The sequence below is a fragment of the Chaetodon auriga genome, chromosome 3 (genome assembly GCF_051107435.1).
Source record: "Chaetodon auriga isolate fChaAug3 chromosome 3, fChaAug3.hap1, whole genome shotgun sequence".
In the NCBI taxonomy this organism is placed as follows: Eukaryota; Metazoa; Chordata; class Actinopteri; order Chaetodontiformes; family Chaetodontidae; genus Chaetodon; species Chaetodon auriga.
The window spans coordinates 13,476,200-13,496,948 of NC_135076.1; the positions used below are offsets into that span (position 1 = coordinate 13,476,200).

General features: G+C 40.8%; 1 protein-coding gene across 6 annotated transcripts; it reads right to left on the reverse strand.

Annotated features, from left to right (window-relative positions):
• Positions 1-75: 75 nt before the first annotated feature.
• Positions 76-20,749, reverse strand: dazap1 (DAZ associated protein 1). 6 transcript variants are annotated; one of them, XM_076725019.1, is made up of 13 exons: positions 20,624-20,749; positions 19,374-19,414; positions 17,573-17,739; positions 16,950-17,015; positions 15,560-15,664; positions 15,278-15,326; positions 10,854-10,936; positions 7,523-7,670; positions 7,261-7,293; positions 6,489-6,659; positions 5,456-5,620; positions 2,864-2,956; positions 76-939 (listed from the first exon to the last, which is right to left on the reverse strand). In XM_076725019.1, the coding sequence occupies exons 1-13, from the start codon at positions 20,653-20,655 to the stop codon at positions 767-769; spliced, it is 1,326 nt and encodes a 441-aa protein (XP_076581134.1). In that variant the 5' UTR covers positions 20,656-20,749; the 3' UTR covers positions 76-766. The 6 variants fall into 6 exon arrangements, with proteins under 6 accessions (XP_076581134.1, XP_076581141.1, XP_076581125.1 ...); XM_076725026.1 differs by having other exon boundaries at positions 6,489-6,638; positions 15,560-15,667; XM_076725010.1 differs by having other exon boundaries at positions 15,560-15,667.

Sequence of the window (20,749 nt, forward strand, 5' to 3'; positions counted from 1 at the left end):
CAAAAAAACAAAAATAAATCCAACAACAAAACAAATAAATCCACAACCAAATACAAACATCTGGGACAAGCACTGTATCCTTAAAACATTTATTTTTGTAATAATTTGTCCTTTTTTTCTTTTTGCGCAAGTGCAAAAAATGCACCCAAAAGAGCCACCTGAGGGAAGTCTACATCTTTAAATAAAAAAACAAGCAAAGTGTACATTTATAGTACAAAATTCTCTTTTAAAAAATTGCACAGTTTGTGTATAATATATATATATTCATAATCAAACTTTAAAGGCTCAGAAAGTAAACAAAATTCACCAAATGAAAAATAAAAACATTTTTTTCCCTAGAATTTAAAGCTGAGGAAACTTGAGACCCTGTTTTCATTTGTGTCCACCATAAATATACATATTTATATGCAAGTCTCTTTACATATAGTCTCTGTGCTAGTGTTTGACCAGACAATCAAAATTATTGCAAAGTAGTTTAGTTCTACTATAAAACATGGGGTGGGGGGTGGGGGATAAAAGCTTCTTTCTGCTGAATGTTCCTTAAGTTATGCAAAAAAAACCCTGGGTTTCTTTACACCCCATTTGAATTTACTGGAATCCCTGCTCTCACAAACGTTTCTGTTTCACAAACTGTGTGTATTCAACATTCCCCTAAAACAATCCAGAACTCCAGTTTTGCTTTTTAGCGAGAACACACATTTCCCTGACTTCTTTTTTTTGTTTTTGTTTTTAAACTTTACACAGCGGCCCTGCCCAGAGGTGGCGGTCAGCGTCGATACGGGTGGAAGCCCTGTACGTTGTGGTTCTGCCCTCTGCCGAACGCACTGGCGGCAGGCTGGGGGGCGGCGGTGGGCTGTGCTGTCGGGGCCCCGTACGAGGCCGTCGGCTGGCTGGGGTCTGCGAAGCTGTGGCCGAAGGCTGTCAGGTCCTGTCCGTACCCTGAGGAGGACACGAGGAGAGGGCAGGAGAGAGAGGAGAGGGTTTTAATGTCAGGGTCAGCAAATGGTGTTCAGGGAGAAGCCTTACTGCCTTAAAAGTAAAATAGTTGAACATTTTCATGTACAAGGTCATGTACATGTGTGTGGTTGCTTATGTGTTCTGTTGTTTGTATGTATGTAAATGTAATGTAAAATGTAAATGTGATGTGAGTCATACAAAAACTGACCATGCCTGAAGAAACTGACCTGTCTGATGTGACAACAAATATCCCTATGGGACAATAAAGAAATCTAATCTAATCTAATTTTCACAATTTTCATGTTCAGGAAAAATCTCGCCCTTCCCTTACACGATACAGTGTGTTCCAAATGTTACGTCTGGTTAAATATTTTCAGTTTTGGTGAACAACTGTGCTGTCAAACCCTACTGTAGCTGTTGGAAGTACTGGTCTGTCCCATCAAAATGATTATTATCATGCTGCCTCCTTGTTCCAACAGGACCATTTGTCCCAGCATCTACTTTATAACCAGCCTTAATACCTAGGAGTAGTTTTCCTTATAACAGGTAAAGTTTAAAAGGGAGTTTTGTCTTGTTTTTTTATTTTTTTGTCTTGACTTAATTTACATTTTTAAATATATTGTGATCTAAAAAAATATTTTAAAAGATTTGAGTATTTTAACTGTTTGTCTGTGAATGAAAACAACTAAATGGACCAAGAAATGAAGTGTGCATTACTTAAAGAGTTTGAAAGGTTTCATGGTGGATTTTTTCCTCCATATTTGAATACTGTATTCCTTCAATGAGCCCTTTAGCATTGAAAACTATTGTGTAACAATTTCAAAATGTACAGAGAGAAAAATGACAATTTCAGATTAATTTAATAATCATTTCAATGGGCTTCATGGAGGAAAACAGTCTCTAGACTCTCTCTCGTGATCAGTGCAACACACACAGTGTTCTTCTCTTCAGACACTGGATGGCACTGTTCCCCTGCAAACAGACAAGGGACCCAAAGTGACACCAAGGCAAGGAAACTAATTTGCCTGGAAAAAAGAAAAACACACTAATGCAACCCAAAATTCAGCAGCCACTGCCCATGCCAAAGGGCCTCTTAGGGTAAAAAAAAAAAAAAAAAAGAGTGGTTGGCTACCAAATGGCTGGTAGAATATGAGAACCAGTTACAGCCAGATCTTTCCAGCATCTTGCTGGTGACCGATTATTTTCCTGCCTTAGTAACATCAAGAGATAGAAAGACAGAAAGAAAGAAAAAAGGGGGAAAGTTAGAAAAGACAGCACATTTCTTTTGGGACGTTCAAAGAGCTCCATGAACAGAACAAAAATAAAAAATCTGAACAACAGGGAGCGGCCCCAACAGGACTGTCCGACAGAAGAATCTGAGAGAAATTGGAAATTTACTGGCATCGCGTCCTCCTTTAAGTCTTCTTTCCTTTCTCACCTCTTTAGCTATAATGTAGAGACAGTACACGGGGAAAAAAACAACGGGTGAATGGACTGCTGATGCATAGAGACAACTGAACCATGAACAAATCTTCTGACAATTAGATCATCCTTTTATAATCAGCAAAGCAATGCGGACAGAGAGAGTGGACAAAAAAGGAGGACATGGTTCGTCTTGGTATAGTAAGGCTCCAGCCGCTGAGGGAGGTGGCATGCTTAGAGCGCCGAATGTCAAATTTCAATATAAATGTCTTTTGAATCCACTCAGCTATGAGACATTCGGTGGCTGTCTTTTACTATACAAGAGTACACACAGTAATTTGTATGTACATGCAAAATGTACATGCAAAATACGGAACACAAAGCAAAAGAAAAGTGGAAAAGAACCAGGTTGCAGCTCTATGAACACTACAGTACTGAACAAATGCTACTTTTGGTGGTTGGAGAAGACGATGCTGGCACCTACCTGCACTATATCCTCCCTGCTCATCCTGACCATAACTGTGAGAAGGACGCGTTGGTCCGTAGGCAGAGGGGTCCTGAGGGTAGTTACCCAAGCCTATCAGGGAGATGAGGAGACCAGGTTGACTGAACCCAGATACTGCTGGCCGACTACTTTACAATAGTTCCCCCCTTACTGAGCTGACAGAGCTGTACATTCATACTCATTGACTGCGTCTGCACTATGCTTGTAGAGGCATCGCTGCTCAGCTTCATCTGGAAGTCAAAACAAAATGGAGTGTGAGTGTCTGCTACCACATCTGGCTGTTTAATCATGCCAGCCTGGTCTCATGAAATTTTGTGAAATGTGCATGATATGCTAAGATGCAGGTAATGTGAAATACGTTTTCCTACCAAGTTAATATTAGAAGGAAGCGACTGGAAAGAGGAACTAGAACAACCCTACCAGTGGTTTTACATGTTAAAGTGGCTAAAGTCCGACACATTGTGGCCAAACATTTCCCAAAGAAAGCCACATGTTTCTGGATGGATTTCCTATCTTCAAAGCCAACACTGGTCTCCTATAAGGTCAGCATGATGTGACAATCAACTTGATTTATCTGTGTGTACATGACTGTGTTTGTGTACTTTCTTTGCTGGATCACTCAATGACATTTCAATATTTCAAAGTTGCAAAAAAGCACTACTACTATATTGTTGAAAAAAAAATTGAATCCATAAATCCAACGTGGGCATAACTTGGCATCTTGCATTAATATAAGCTGCTCTTCGGCAGTAAATTTTCATTTTTGAGATGTCATAGTTTTCTTGAATGCAGGAGTTTTGACAGAAAAAGTCAAAAAATGGTTATTGTCATGAATAACCTAATAAAAGTAGAGCCAGTGGCTGTCCAGAAGGTGGGAATTGTTAAAAATATATGGTATGCATTCAAATATGATTGAATTAAACATGCAAAACCACTGGTTTGACCTTTTCTCTAACAAACGATTTTAACTCCCTAACTGCTCAAACGCCAAACTTAACCTTAACTGAAACCAAACTTGCTTCATTTGTCTCACCTCAGCATTTACTAATCTTACACAGGTGAAAATGTCCAGTTCCGAGAGGAGGAGGTACAGAAGGGAGCAAGGTATGTGGTTTTCTGCTCATTTCACAAAAACTTTGTGAGACTCTGTTGTAACTGCTGACTTCGATTGCTCGACTAAGTTCCTAAACAGGCAGCGGACTCTAAATGCAAAAAGCTGGATGGAAGATAAGCACAAGCAGGAAACACTGAACGAGATGAGCACCTGTCATGACTGACAGCGATCGCATGACTGCATTTAAATGTAGATCCAGCCGGGTGAAGCAGCTGTAAGCCAAGTCAGAAGAAAAATACCAGCCAGCCAAAAAACCAAAAGTAGCTTCTGAATGAACATCTGACTCTTATCTGACTGTGTGCTTGTGAGACTGAATGGGTGAGTGTTGAATGAAGACCAAGCTCGTTCCTTTTCTGTGGATTCTGGTTATTTTTCACAGCATTTCAGTCTTTATTTTGGTTCAGAGCTGAAAATCTCAAGTCTCCATTTGTGCTCTCAGCATGATCTCAAACTCTTAATCCTGCATGAGTATACAGCATGTTACTGGAGAGGCTACCCCCAAAATGTTTTACATCACAAAAATTAAAAGGACACATCATTTTCTGACACTGGAGCGGCTGTATGACCGTCTTATTTTCAAGTCCCAGCATGCTGAAATCCGGCCAACCACAGTCCAAAGGCAGTATTAGGCTAGAGTAACATTCTAGCTCAAAGACCCCGACCAGAAAGTAAAACCTACAAAAACATTAGCTCATATCTGCATGTATATACAAGGCAGAGGGGCAAAGGTCACATTTGCAGAAAAGCATGCGAAGCTCCAGAGTGATAAATTCATGGACATGTTGAAAATTTTGGATAGGTAGCTTGGCAGGTTGGACATGCCTAATTCCAGAAATAAGGTTTCATGGGCATAATATTGTCATGCTGGTGATCTTCTATGGTGATCGTGCCAAGACCAGGAAAAGAAGCCAGCACAGTCATCAACAGGGAGAAAGAGGAGGAGGTATAGAAGGGAGCAATTAAAAGGTAGGAATATTTGAACCAAGTCAAATGTCTGGTACAGTCCATCAGGAGAAGGCTGCACTTGAAAATCCAAATAAAATCAAAATATAAAAAAAAAAAAAACAACAACAACAAAAAAACACTGCAAGGCAGGATGATCTAATTCAAACCTACCAAGACCGACCAATCTTTTTACCAATCCACAGCCCAGCTGGAAAAAGTTGACAGAAATGACTGCTGAAGACTCCTGGATTTGGTGAAACTTCAGCAGCATCTTCACGGCAGAGCCAGAGGGGTTCATGTTTGCAAGAAGCATGTATGCATGTGTAGCTGTTCAAGCTAAATGGTAGCAAGAGCAAGCTCCTGCTTGTCTAAGGGATGTAGATATGCACTTAAACGAGCTGTAGTTGCATCAATTAAAATATCCAGGGAGATGGGCAGGGCCAAGGGGTGAATAAAAAGTAAACTGGAGAGAAAAGGGCAGCAAACTGCTCAATGCACAATGCTTCTCTTACCATACTGGCTATAAGGGAAGTCAGGCTGCCCAGTGGGAGCTTTGCTCAAGTCCTGAGTTGGTGTGGTGGCGGGGGCAAAGCCCAGAGGTGCAGTTCCTGGAGTGGTGGGCGGAGGAGGAACCTGGGGAGCATACTGGTCTGCTTGTGGTGTGCCGAAACTGTAACCTGTTGGAGAGTAATAAGATCATTTCTATGACTCTCCCCTGGGGGTCATTTGTCAGTGGTGCTTTATCACAGATGGTTTACTATATATGGGCATAAAGGCCTTAGACCAGATGACCCGGGTCAAGGCCCAGAGTCGATGTCCCTGAGTAAAACACAAAACCTCTTCCACAACTAGTCTTTGTTGACCACACTGTACCATCATATTAAAAAGACACTACTAGTGAAGGTATTGTTCCATTTCTCCACCAAGTCTCGCCTTATTTAGGCTGTAAGAAAACAAGTTGTACATCCATGTCTTTTAAATATCAGCTGCCAGTCAAATTATGATCACTCTGCCAGCACACTTGTAAGCAATCGTTTTTGGGCTTCTTTCCCACTGGCTTTCCTGATATTTTGCTGTCAGTCAACAGGTTTAATAGGTGAAGGTAATAATCTCCCCACAAGCTTTTTAGCAACATTTCATGAAATGCTGGGTGTGAGTCACGCTGTCCATGTCTGATAAAGTGGAGGTTCCTCCCTGAACACAGCAACAGCAAAGCCACCTAGAAGAAACCTGACATAGATTCAAATAACACATTTTAGCTGAAAATAAATAAATAAATAAAAAAAATGCTGTTTCGAGGAGCTAGGAGCCCAAAAATATGAGAAATTGTTTTCAATGCTGATGATCTAAATGCAGTTTGTGAGGCTTATGAACAGTTTTTGGCAGAGAAATAAAAATTCAACACAGCTGACCATCAGTGACCCTCATCAAAAATCAATACTAGTTTTCAGAAACTCCACCTAATTCACAGTGTTACATTCACATACGCTACGTTATCCATAAGCACTTAGAGACGTCAAAACAGAGTGTTCTAGTATTACTGACCAAACTGAGGCGCTGTGCTGTAGCCCTGCTGAGGGTAGCCCTGAGGTGCAGCGAAGCCGCCCGCCGGGGTCGTGACCAGGAATGCGTTGAAAGGTGACGGAGGTTGTGTGGGGGTTCCACGACCTGCCGACAACGGAGGTCCATACCCGCCTGCTCCAACACAGAAGAGATCTAGTTTATAGAAACGTTTTCACATGAATATATGCACACATGTTTTCAACAAGAATAATAATAATAATGACATGAGAAGAAGACAGTGCCAGCACAGATTCACTGTATCTAAACTGCATTAATTTAAATGTCTCATTTTCTTACTGAGCAGCTAAATAAGTTGAAAAATAAAACGTTTTGAAGAACACAATTTGAAGCTGAATGAAACTAAGTGAGCACAGGGCCGACACTGCAGTGAGTGTTGCAGGTTGACCCGGAGGTGGTGATATGAAACCGAGCCTGACCAATAGCAGGGGGAGGCTGGAATCTATTCAAGGCTGCCATCTGTCTCAAGCAGCAAATTATCAGCAGCCTCAGCCATTATGAATCAGTGATAACACGTGCTGTTAACTGTCATCAGCTTATTGGCCACACAGAGTGCGAGCCCATTTCTGTGACACAAGCGCTTCAAGATAAGCACACGATCACATGGCTAAGACACAAAATCTATCTGCAATTTGATCAATTCACAGTTATGCAACGTACAGAAACACAACTAATTCACTAAAATGGAAGGAAAAGATATTTTCTGTGTGTTGTCAAGTGGAGGTCGAACACCTACCTATGGGTTGGCCGGTAGTCGACACCCACACTCCTTCAGGAAGAGAGAGAAAAAAAAAAACTTTAGACTGAGGACAATACTGTTGCCTGAAGTATAAAATGTTCACAGAATCCAGTTTAACATTCAACTGACAGTGCAGGCAGTGACCTACATGCACAAGGTTAATGCTAAAGCAGAGGGTTTAACACATTTAAACAGTTACTATGTTTTCCTCTGAACAGCCAGCCTCACTTGCTCAGCTCTGGGACTTGTTCCCACTCACCCTGTGGCCCGTAAGGCTGTTGCCAGCCCTGGGCAGGCTGTGTTGTCCAACCATTAGCTGCACTCAAGATGCCCCTGGGTGCCCACTGGCCAGGGCCAAGCTGGCCAGGGGCTTTGCTGTCACGAGGTTCAGCCTTCTTCACTTCCACCTGGACAAAGGGACAAGGAGGGCACATTTGGCAACACCAGTATGAGGTCCGTGAAGTCCCTCACCTAGACAGACCTGTCCTACCACTGATCATTTAATCTCAAAATTTTGGGCCAGTTTGAAATCTTTCACTTAATGTTTATTAGAATAATGAGGGGCGACTATGTTAATTAATGTTACTGTGTAGCCAGGAGAGCTGTACACCTATGTGTCTCAGGTACTAAACATCAAGCAGCAATTTCACGGTGGATAAAATCATAACGCAAAGTCAGTAAATGATACAGTTTTTGTTTTTTATCTCCAGATCACAGCCTCTTAAGATGTACCTGAGAAACATAGATTTATTTTTTTCCTCGAACGAGCTGCCCTACATATGATAAAGACATCTAATGTAAGGTCGTGACTTACCTTTCTCCAGCTAACGCTTATAAAGAATCTCATTTTTATTTTATTTGGAATAAGGTTTTTTTTTTTTTTGGGAGGGGGGGGGTAAATGGATGTAGAGAGAAATTTGTATCTCAGTTCTAACAGAATATACAAAGGCAAACATGCAGATAGTAAAAATAAACAGTCTTTTCAGTCAATCTAAAATGGAATCTTCATACTGTGTCAAACGCGAGACTAAAGTTTTCTATCGAGTACAAGTGACTGATGCACTTTGACCCCATTATAACGTCAAGTTGCTGCTGGAGGACACAGTCTGTATGCTACAAAAATCTCAAATGTTGGAGTGGTGAACTTAAATTTCTTTGTGATGATTATTCAATTATAATAAGAACACTGACTGCCTGGGAATTACTGCAATACACTCTCAATTCATGTACGCAACAGTCAGAAACGGGCTGTATCCATCCATCCATCACATTTCTTAAATGTGACTTCTATATATATAGTTCATTCAGTGCTGTAGTAGTTCAATGCCTTGGGTCAAATATACATTTAATGCCCCAATAACAAAACTTTTCTCCCTGTAACTAGGCAAAGCTACCAGCAGTTAACCAGAGCAAAGAAACAGGCTGAGACTAAGGGGGAGCCAACCAGAAATAGACTGTGGGGTTGAGTTATTGGGGTCACCTTGCAGGAGGAAAACGAATCACAAATTCCTCCCAGCTTTAAGGTGTTGCCACCTTCCCCAGCCTCCCCTCTTCCTTCTCTGTCGACCTAATTACATGCACATGTTTCCGGCAGCGGCCTCGCCGCCGCCAGCAGCTACCTGAGCGCTTTGTCCCGTGGGCATCACAGCTACGAGTGATGGATACCATGACTTCTGTACAGTCCCCAACAGCAGAACTGGGATTTGTTCCACAGTTTGATGTGCTCCAATTTCTAATTTTGTAACTCATATCTCCCAGCCTCCCTCAAGTCCCAGCGTAAGGTAATGTCAAGTCAAGAACAATGGATTAAGTCGCGTCTTGATTCCTGCTGGAAACCAGGGTAAAGTCGAGGGGGGTGCGCACCACTGGAGAGTATACAGGTTGGGCAGAATCATTACCAAGGAAACGGGATTGGATAATCTTTTTGATGTAATAACATTTTAATAAAAATGTCTTGTGTTGCCACCCAATATTACTGATGAGCATGTTAAAATCCATCTTACATCTGGCTCAGGAAATTTTTTTCTAAAAAATTTCTTTTCATTTGCTGTCATCTCCCGTGTGTTGACTCTCAAATCAGCCCCAAAAAATACTTTTAAAAAAAAATGACCATGACCTAACAGAGTACGCCATCTACAGAAATTCAGGCTTCATCAAGACAGAAAGAATGTTAGGTAGAGCTCTCACTATTCTAGGAAGTGCAGAAACACCACAACTCACACTTATCAGCAAAAAAAAAGACTACTTCAATATTATAAGTAACGCCTTAAATAAATACCAAAATATACACAAAGATTGTCAAGCGTAACAGACTGACCTTCAAATATTTAAATCACTTAAGCAGCCATGTAAAGATCCACAATAGAAAGAAGATACACAAGATGATATGATATGATATGACTGACTGTGTGACTTTTTCATTTTCTTATGCCCACAAATCATTACTGTCGGCACGGAGGGCAGAAAGGAGAGCGTCTCTGCTCTGGTATCTCTGTAGAGTGGTTTAAAAGCTGCTAATTACAAAATGTCTACTGGGGAAAATGGGGGTTGTTAATGAATGAGAGCTCTAAAAGTGCATTTAAAGCCCAAGTGTCCAGAGCAATCCTAGCCAGATATGTACCAAGTAGTACCAAGTAATAGTTACTGCAGTACTACAATATTTATAACAGTTTGTTTTACTCAGCTGAGGTGCCAGGTGGGTGGTGTTTGCCACATGCAACAGAACAATAGAAGGAATGCCAGAAGGTTAGGAGGTGCGCTTGAATATATAACACCACAGTGAATTTGTTTTTTCCCGGATGGACAGCTTACCTGACACTATCTGAATTGTCTCTGTGAAGTAAACCCCATCCATCTGGTACACACACTGAGATAAAACAAACACTAAGAAGTGTCATGCAAATATTATTGTGCGACTCATGTCTCATCCTAAGCAGCATTTTAGAGAGAACTGCCATTTGTTATTTAGAGAACTGACAGACACAGTATGGAGATTCTTCAACTAAGGTCACTGAGTTGAGCTTTTTCTTTAACTTTTTAAAAAGAAAAAAGAAAACATGTTGATGTATAAGTGACCTGCCAACAAAATATCAGAAAACAAAAGAAACAGAACTGACTGGACCAATCCTTTAGGTGCTTTATATTCATTGTGATCCTTTGAGCTTTGAAATATGAACTTTATCTTTTCTTTTGCTTCTGCAAAAAAGAAAAACAGCAAATGACTTAACTTAAAGTACAATGTAGTACAATCAGAAGACATCCTAAAGGAGTGGTCAATTTAAACAAAGCCTTGGGCGACAAAAACTGTAATATGACAGCATTTGTGAAGACCATCGCGCCTCTGGAAACTATAAGCCACAGCAATAAGTGTAACGGTAATGCTTAGAGCAAACAATAAGATGAGTAAATTCATTTAGTGGTCACTTTAAGATGTTAAAGGCTACCTTTGTGCTATATGATGCTACAGTCGCTAATGGGAAGCCAATGGAAAATGAGCTCTGGCTAACTTGACAGCATCATAGTTTAATTCTCACCCCGTCGCCCAAGCCTCTGTTTGATCTTAAGGGTAAAATAAAACTACAACTACACACTTTTTTGCCCATGATGTCGTGAAAATGCATGTTGACAGCCTGGTCCACTGATTGTTCGGCCTCGAAAGTAATAAATCCAAAACCTAGCCAACGACCAAGAGTGAATCAAGGTAGCAGGGGGGTTGTGACAACACAAGATGAAGAACAGTATTGGGCTTCAGCAGAGTGAGGATCCGTCAAGACTGAGCAAGAGGCTCCTGGGGTTCGGATGATGTCGCAGACTTGCAGAACAACACAAATCCAAGACTAAAGCCTGGGGGATTGAAGGAAACTTCTCTCTTTACTGTGCAGTGAAAGGTTTTCAGACGATAACAACACAGGACTGCTTAAATGCTAAACATGAAGACTGATGAGTGCAGCGTTTGATTTCATGTGAAATGTCACATAAGAAAAAGGTCAATTAAGTCCACCTTCTACTCTATGACATTGATAAATGCCAATTGAATCAATGCAACATTTTGTTACTTCATGCCGTTTCATCCAAACCCCACCTTGATCTGTCCCTTGGTATATTGCTGTGGAGCACACACTCGCAGCAGCCATTGTTAATGCATCACAAAAATATGAAGAAACACAAACTGTCGAATGCCTAAAGCTTTCTCCAAGCTTTCCCAAATTCAGTATTTTACTTTTGAGTCAGCCAGGATAAGCCTAAAATGGACAATTAAAATATTGCTCACAACGGTAACACAAAGATATAGGCCATGACTGCTCTCCTAAAGCGGCGAATAGCTCATTTTGATCAAGAGTTTTCAAGGGGGATAAACAAAGTTCATCAAGCAGAACGCAACGTCTGACAAACTTTTGAAACGTTTTAGCCGCACCAAATGCTCAGTAAACTTTTTCATCCGAATATCTGGAACAGAACTTTTCCCAGCGTTAGCAGGCCGCGGCGCACTGCAGTGATCTACTTTCAATTTGATTAACTTTCCGCTGTGGCAGAATTGGGTTGTGTGCACAACTCTACTTGGGGACCTAACCTGAATCCAATTAAACATCCTACGAGACAACTGAGATGTTAGAGACCTCTTGTACCGTGCCAACCACTCCCAAGCCCCATGATCTATTGCTATTAATAACATCTGTCAATGACCCGTCCTTCATCTAAATTTACAACCAAGTTGACACATTTAAGTTTGGTTATGGTCAAGTTTAAAATTTAAAGCCATCTTACTCTATTCTATCAACTACCGATGAAACCAGTTCTTAAAAAATGTTGGATGACATGAAAATAAAACTTAGTGGGGAACTGGGATTGTTTATAGAGCTGCAGCAACTGATCTGATGATTAATTACTCAATCAAAACGAAATTATCTGCTTCTGAAATGTGAACATTTTCTTGTTTTCTACCTTTTTTGTTATTGAAAACTGAACATCTTTGGTTTTGGATTGTATGCCCCACGAAGTCTGACATTTGACAGCATCATCCTGGGCTCTGGGAAACCATAAAGAGCATTTTTCACTATTTGCTGACACCAAACAATTGACCTATTAATCGTGGAAATAATTAGTAGAATAATCAACGATGAAAACGCGATCATTTACTCTCTCTGTAATCATGTTATTGGAGAATTATCCGATTGCAGTATTTAAGTCTTGTCTATACAAGCATTTGATGGAACTTTGTATACACCCCATTCTGACCAAGTAAAAAAAAAATTTGGTGCTTTTACATTTGGCCTGTACCTCTGTGCTACCAGTCAATGCACAGTAACCTAAAGGAGAAAAGACAAATCTTAAGAGACACAGTTAATCACATTCAAACCATTCACAAGGAGAAGGGGGACAGAAGAAAGAAAAATAGAAAGGGCTTACTTACAAAAATACTTAACTTTCTACATATGGGAAAACACATACTATGCCATTTAAGATACATGTATCAGTTACATCTAAATCAAGGTAAAGAAAACTTATTGGAATGTTGAAAGTCTAATGGTTTTAGTAAAAGAAACTGTTTATACTATTAACGTTTATGTAATGGTTATTACTGGTACGATACATCATGTTAAATTCCGATGACAAACTATTCTGGGTTTCTCCCAACAGAGAATGGGGGGTTTTGAAGGAAGAGCAGTAACACATGTTGTGGGTCAGTGGCCGCTGCATCACTGCTATGTAGGACAAATGCAGATGAAACAGCTGTGACTGTAACTCAGCAGGCAGAGTCTGACACCAACACTGCCAGTGGCATGGGGTCTGATTCCCAGTGAGGCCGTCCGTGCTAAAAGTGTCAGCACATGTCATAAACTCATGATACATTTATGCTTTACTGGATAAACTTTTCTGAGATTTTAAGGTCCGTCAATTCATCCGTCATGAAAGCGGTCACAGAGACTTTTGAACACGTAGCAAACACGACTCCAGTGATAACAATGTGATATTCACCTTCAGCCTTTGGGCTGATACCAGCCTCTTTGAAGGACAAATCTCCCCTTAGAAACTCAAACTGTGCTCAATGTGCCAGTTGCATGTTGTGATAAAGTAGCGTATTTTTTGGAGCACCTACTTTCCTGCAACCTACCGTCTCTCCCTCAGCCAGTGATTTCGTTCGCCTTCCACAACACTTCTTAACAATCTTCCAGTTAGTTGCATGAATGTCTTGCATTTAATACGTTTTAGCAGAGATGTTTTCTAGTAGAGAAAGATTTTCAGGGCTCGCCCTCTTTAAAAATGAACACATCTTGTAGTTGTATTGCTTTCTGCTTCAGAAATGGTTTAAATAGCTCACTTTCTAAATTGTAATACTGCTTATCAATTAATCATTTGTGGATTTTTTTTAAATGGCACAAAATATGACACAATTTTTACTAATTATTGCTACTATTTTTAAGATCAAACAAGTAATTGATTAACATATTTAAGAATGATCAATAATTGAAATAAAAACAACTTTAAGTAGCCCTATTTCATTTGAATCGCAGTAACTATTTGGATATGAGGTAACATCACCTTTACATTTGGCCGGCTATCCTCAATAGTGGGAACAAAACAAACAGAAGAAAGGAGATCAGCATGTTTAGTACATCACCAGCTAATACCACTATTTGTTTTAGGGTGGATTTGTCCTTTAAAGGTTAGGTTCACAGTCTGCTTTGAAACAATCGTCAGGTGCCCATAGAGCACTGCTTTCAGTCATTATTCCTCCTGTTCACACTGGCCCTTACAAGATCCATTCATAACGTGGTTACAGTGCAAGAGAAGAGTTGGTTACACTCTAAAACGAGATTTACTTTGAAAGACGGCAATTAGATTTGACAAACTCAGATTGTTGAAGCCTCATGTGAGCTTAAAGCAAGCAGCTGAATACATTTTTGCCTGCAGTGAGGACTGTTGAGTTTGTCCCCCATCTCTTACACTGGAAACATGTCAGGAATTGATCTCTTAACATCCAATATAAAGAGAATAATTAGATCAAGCAAAAACTCATTAAATGTTCATATGGGCATCGGACTACTGCTTGACAGTTTTACAACAGACTCGAAAACTGTGAACCAATCCTTTACACGTCAGACGCTGGTGGACTCAAACCTACAAAATCTTCATACATCTAAAAACAAATCTGAATGTTTGAATCAGACAAATCTTCCTCAGAGGTTTCATAACAAGTATGAGGGCCCTCCGTGCACCATTAGCTAGGCTAATACATTTTGATGTAGTAATCACAATCACGCTGACAAGAACCTTACTCGTGTAGCGAGCGTTGACTCGTAAGGATGACCATTTTTACTGTTTCCACCCTGATGACGACCTTGTCAGGTCAAAAGCAGTTTGTGTTTTAACCAATATTCTTGACGAAAGGCCTTTAAGAAAGCTTCTCTCCTTGCTCTGCCTGAAGAACACTTATCTTTTGAAAACAATATATTTGACTGAATAGAAATGTGTCCACAGACCAGACTCATATTCTCACACAAGGTCATAAAGGACACTGCATCAGTCCAAATCACAGCCAGCGATTTCTCAGACAATTTTCAGTTTTGAGCACGTGACAAAGGCTTTTTAGGTGCCATCAACCATGGTACTGTGTGGGCAAATTATATGTAACATTGCACAAATTTATAACCATCACATAAACTGAAGGTACCGCCTTAATGCCTGTTTAAGAATTTCATGTGTTTTGCAGGAGAGACGTGTCTTTTGTGTCACACTAAGCTTTTCATTCCACCTCCAAAAAAGTAGTTATATTTTCTGTTTGATGTACACTGTGGCGACCTGGTATGAGGCTTTATTTAACATGCTTTTGTATCTTACTGTGTGTCTTTACCACACTCAAGACTTCTGTTATGGGTGGCTGTTAACAGTGTTTAAACTGAATTGACTATCTGGGGCTGAATGGGCTTTTTCTCTTTGGGCCAGGATAGTTTGTCATGAGATTTAAGATGGTAAGGTATGGAGAGGGGAGAGAAAAAACGGGATCAGCTTTTACCTCGGGGCCTCTGCTTCTCCGCATCATAGATCATTACCACCTCTGTGACCTTGAATGGGACAAAGGGAAACAGTGGCTCCATTTAGAAAACCAGACAGGGTCCACTCTGAGCCCAATTAAACATTCTGCCTCAATTTGGACAAATAATTAATTGGCCTATCTCATCCCACTAAATTTCAATTTGTTTATATTGTAATATTGACCCTGTTCAATGTCACACCCACTCAAGCAGTCTTAATGAGGATATGAACTGACTTGAATTATGCTCACGGTAATACTCACCACTCCGAATCTATTGAAATAGTCCCTGAGTTCAGGCTCGCCGCAGTTATGGGGGATTCCACCTACAAATATCTTCTTTGATTTATTGCTATCAGCTTTGCTGCCCTTCTGAAAGAAAACAGGGAGTGTATGGATTTCAATGTCTGTTAAAGGATCACTCTGGGAAGGGGCCAGTTAGCCATCATCTATTCAGACAGTGCAGAAGAAATTAGGTTCTCCACTTGCCCTGGGGTATATTTCTTAACATGTCATGTCAATGCAAACACTAGTCTCCACAGATCAGAGAGCACGGCTTCCTCCACTTACTCTCAACCACTAAGCATTTCACCACTGCTGTGCCCTGCACTCATGCTGTAAAGGCTAGAGGCTGCTTAGGACAAGAATGATTTTTAACAATTACATCTTCTGCTTTGTTGGTGAAACACTCAATAGCATCTACATGACTTAAGGTCAATGAAAGGAGTTCCAGTAGCAGGCAAAGAGCCTCATTTATAAAAGCTTCTGACTTACAGTCTATGTTTGCAGGCAAATATGTGACTTATAAAATGTTTTATTGACAGCAAAGGTGCAATAACTCAAATATTTGCTGCCCAAAGAGACAAAACGACTATAATAGATCTGCAGTGGCTTGATAGCATTGTTAATCGCCCACAAATTACCCAAGTTGGTGCAGAGATTTCTGCCTTTCAAAAAGAAAAAAAAAAAAAAATCACTGCTGAAAGCAATTTTCTGTACCACGCCAGCCTACTCGTCTCCAAACATACTTGGGTTTTCTCAGCTTTATTCAATGAGGGAGGACATTATAAGAGCAACATATTTCAACTAAGAAGGCATGAAATTTCTTCAAAATTCTCAAAAATCAAGAAAACTTCTACATTTAAAAGTGTCATTATAATTCCAGCATTTAGCATCGTGATACAGGCCTCTATGGCCTCTTCATGAATCATTTTTGTGTCATCTGGGAAACTGTGACCTTCTTAGTGTCAATCCCAGGCCAGTGTAAGCTGCACCATATATCTGCTGATATTGTTGCAGCCCCTTGATTACAAATAGAGGTCAATACAGGTCATGGATTCTTTAATGCTTCTGCGATTTATCAAAACCCCAAACTAATTTCTAGCATTCTCAAAGGTACAACGGCTATACACTGTGATCTTTTTTTTTTTTTTTAATGGCACTCTTTCAAGAAAGAAAAAAAAAAAATCACAAAATGAGATTTAGGTCAAAGTCAGAGTGTTTTTATAAATGAAGCTCAAGGTTTCCTCATAGCCCATGAAAAGAAACTGGAGTCCAACCTCAGGAGGAGGGGATGAAGAGACTGACGACCTGAGTGATATTCCAGCAGAAACAGCTAGCCTAGCCTCCCCAGTAAAAATCAGATTCCTCTTACCCAGCCCTCCTTGGTTCGAGACTTTTCAGGTTGCATTCCTCTGGGAGTGCATGGCTTCGGGTCAATCTGACAGCAGAGAGAGAGAAAACGTTTAACATTAGCCCCAAATAAAGGCACCTTCAAATGTTCTTCTTCACTGAATCCATTACATTACATTGGCTCGCTTCACACACAGTGCAACATATGTACTGACACACATTCATTTAAATATGAGGCCAATAAAATTTTATGCCCTTCTCAACAGAACAAAGGAGGCAGTCTGTCATTGGTGGGGAGCTGACTGAATGGAAGTGTTAAAGTAGAAGTGAAAACTAGACTAACAGCAGTTTGTTTCTTTGCAGTCATTTCAGAGAAATCCAGGTGTAACTGCTGCTTCTACAAATTTGACTTTGAACAGGTAAGTCTTGTTGGGCAAACAAATGTCAGTCTTTGCAAAAAGCATCATCTGTACTAATGTCTGCAGGCAGGAACAACCTACAGCAAAACTGTACTTCTCCTTGAATAACTTCTAACTATTCTGGATGATGAAATACAGGATGAGGTTTTTCACATTGTTCACACAACGCACAAGCAGATTACTCGAGTTGATTTGATTATCTGCTCCTTTGATTTAAAATACTCACATTTCTTCCATCAAGATTATGAGGCTTTGTCTCCAGCACTGTCCGTACACAATTGGGGTCTTTGAATTTGACAAAGCCGAAGCCTCGCGACTGATTTGTAGTTTTGTCCTTCATGATGACACAATCTACTACTTCCCCATACTGTGAGAAGTAGTTTCTCAGTGTTTCTGAGAAGACAAAGACAGAATTGACATAACCGTGCTGTTTCACAAAATTAAGCACAGAACACAGCGATGCCGCAAATGTGAAATTCTAATCAAAGACACAACTCAGCCCACTTTGAACACGAAGAATGATTCCAGTCATGATTTACTCATACTTTCATTAAATTTCATAATTGATGCTAAGAAAATATCTTCAGCACTTCAACCTGCACTCAAACTGTGACTGGGACCAAAACGGATGTGTAGAAAAAAAAAAAAAAAAAAGACACAAGCACCACTCCATAGAATTACACAGGGAACACTACAAATCACTCAGTGACCTTGCTTTTGTCTTATGGCAGAATGCTGGGAACTGTGCTGCTGTGCTTTTTATGTAAAAGCATAAAATCACAGCACAGTCACATTCAAGTCACATACTGGCACTCCTAAAGACCAGACAAAGCACTGACCCACTGTCATGTTACACAGCACTGAATGTACACCCAACTCCTGTAACGCCCGCACACGCCCACAGAAGCAAGGCGTGCAAGTTTGAACAAATGAGGACTCACTTTGGAAAGAGTTAGCGTAATTGCTTTTCTCATTGCTGGGAAGCCCTGGGGCATCGCCAGGGAAACAAGCTGAGTTACACAGCACTGTGATTCAGATATTAATGTTAACAGTGCTGTTAACACAGGCGAGTCCTTGTGCAAAGTTACACAATGGCCAACCGAGCATGAGCCAGTAAAGTGCTTTAGACAAACTAGACCATCTCTGGGCCAGTCTGAATGAGAGGACAGCGGGTACGCACAACCAATGTAGACTCCATAATGTAGACTCCACCACCTGTGTGTGATCATCAGTAATTATGCAATGTGAAAGGGGAGAAAAGATGAAAAATCACAATGACATATTCCCAACACAGAAACTGCACTGATAAAGAGGAAGAGTGGCCACAAGCAGAATCCACCAACAGTCACTGTCTGGAAGACACTTCTTGGGATATTTGCATGAACACACTGCACACTACAGAATCAAAAGCAGTACGGCTGAACCAATGCAGCGTTTTCTGCAGGGATATAGTATTACATTGTAACACGTTTCTAGAATTTTGTCCACTTTATATCATATCATGATTGTATCAGTGCCGTTATTTGATATTTCATAAATATCAATATGTATCAGTGGTGCTAATTAGTCCGCTTGCCATATCAGTACATCAACACACTAATCAAAATTTGTTTTCATTTTACAAAATCAACAGAGCTTCTTAAATGCATCAATGTCTAATGGTGTCTTAACACAGCTGTATGGACACTTTAACTAATGAAACACAACATAATACGAACAAAACAATCATTTAAATCTGTAAACATCTGATCAAAGAATAAATAAGCAAGAGCATCTCTGTTAAACCATCTAAGCCATGCTAGTAATGATTATCATTGTCAGAGACCATGTCACACACCCTTAGTTTAATTATTGTATGAAAGCACCAAAAATTCATTAGAGTTTATTCAACTTGGATTCAAACTCCAAACGCGAGTCCCAACAAGCTACCACAACAAACCAGTTCCATCACCCGGCCAAATTCATGCCAATTAAAAACACTGTCCATGAAGTGACTCAGTCTTTGCAGGTGACACAGTGTGACTTACCTTGTGTGGTACTCCAGTCCAATCCACCCACAAAAAGTTTCCTGGAAAGAGTAGAAAAATAAATCTTAAGCCAGCCATTGAGCATCACTTTGAGTAAAGAGCAAATAATTAACTATTACACAAACATCACGACAAAAATCACATACAAAAAGCATGATAACTACCATGGACATGCTCTGCCTGTCCCGACTAAAAGCACAGACGTCTTGGTGGATGAGACTGAGAGCACAGTTTCAGAGGCATAACGACGCTACAGCTGACTAAACAGCCAAGTACACAGATATTACACAACATGAGGGAAGGCTGCTACCAAAGCTGCTGCAGCTTAGGGAGACACACACACACACCGCTCCAGCTAAAAGGCTCGTTTTATGTGACTCATATGGAGGTCCAGTCCTGACCGTGGATGGCACTTTGGTGCTCTGTTACTGAACGCGATGGCCTCGAAAATAATGGTCTTTTTATGAACCTCCTGCCACGTAAGTTACCCCGGGACAGAGCCATAGCGTTTAGCAAGCTAACACAGCACTCAGCTGACAAATCTGACTCCAGTGGCCGCAGCAGTCACGGTCGACCACCGGCTCCAGCCCTCATCACTGACACCCCGACTATTTTCTCCTCAGAGCGGAGCGGAGGAGACGTGAGGTGCTCGGCTGCCTGCATGCGGACCAGTAAACTCGGATGCTGGTTGCAAAACTGGAAGTTTATCTGCAGTTTTAGCGGCGTTACTATCAAACTAGCTGTCGAGTTCATTAATGCTGGGTTTAGTTTGTAACTTCGGTATGTGACAACAGTGCAGGGTTGGTGCAGACGAGGATGCTCCATCCTCCAGCAGTGCCCGCTAAATGTCCTCGCATTGGCGAAGTCAAGAAGAGAAGACTTTCGCTTTGCTGGCAAGCGTTAGCTAAGCTAGCTCAGTTGCTTCGAGCTAACTGAAAACAGCACTGAACTAAGTAACTAGAGTTTCTCGCATTTCATTGACAAGCTAAGTGCCAGCACTCCAGACAAACACGGGCCATTTCGCCGCAAGAAACAACAGTAACAACCGCGCTACTTTGATGACTAGTTTCACTTTTTGGCCGTCTTTCCTCAGGCTAGCGATCTCGCTAAGTTAGTAAAGCTAGCTTAGCTTGCTAGCTAACGTTAGCTGCCAAATGACAGCCTGACAAGACAGCACGCTAACTCTAAGTTACAATGCAGTTTACAATCTCATGCGTCTGCAATGGGAGGCTTTGTTAAATGCATCTTACCCGACTTCATCTCCGACTAAGTTGTTGTTCATTTCTGAGGCTAAAGCGGGGGACTGTAGGAGCTGTGACCGGCTTATTGCTTCAGTGCTGCCCCTCTCAGACTGAGAGCGGAGGAAGGTCACTCCG

Coding starts and splice junctions, on each gene's coding strand:
- dazap1 (XM_076725010.1), bottom strand. CDS start 20,655: ATGAACAACAACTTAGTCGGAGATGAAGTCGG. Junction 15,668..16,949: donor CTCGAACCAAGGAGGGCTGG/GTAAGAGGAATC, acceptor GTTTTCTTTCAG/AAGGGCAGCAAAGCTGATAG. Junction 15,327..15,559: donor ATTTCAATAGATTCGGAGTG/GTGAGTATTACC, acceptor GTCCCATTCAAG/GTCACAGAGGTGGTAATGAT.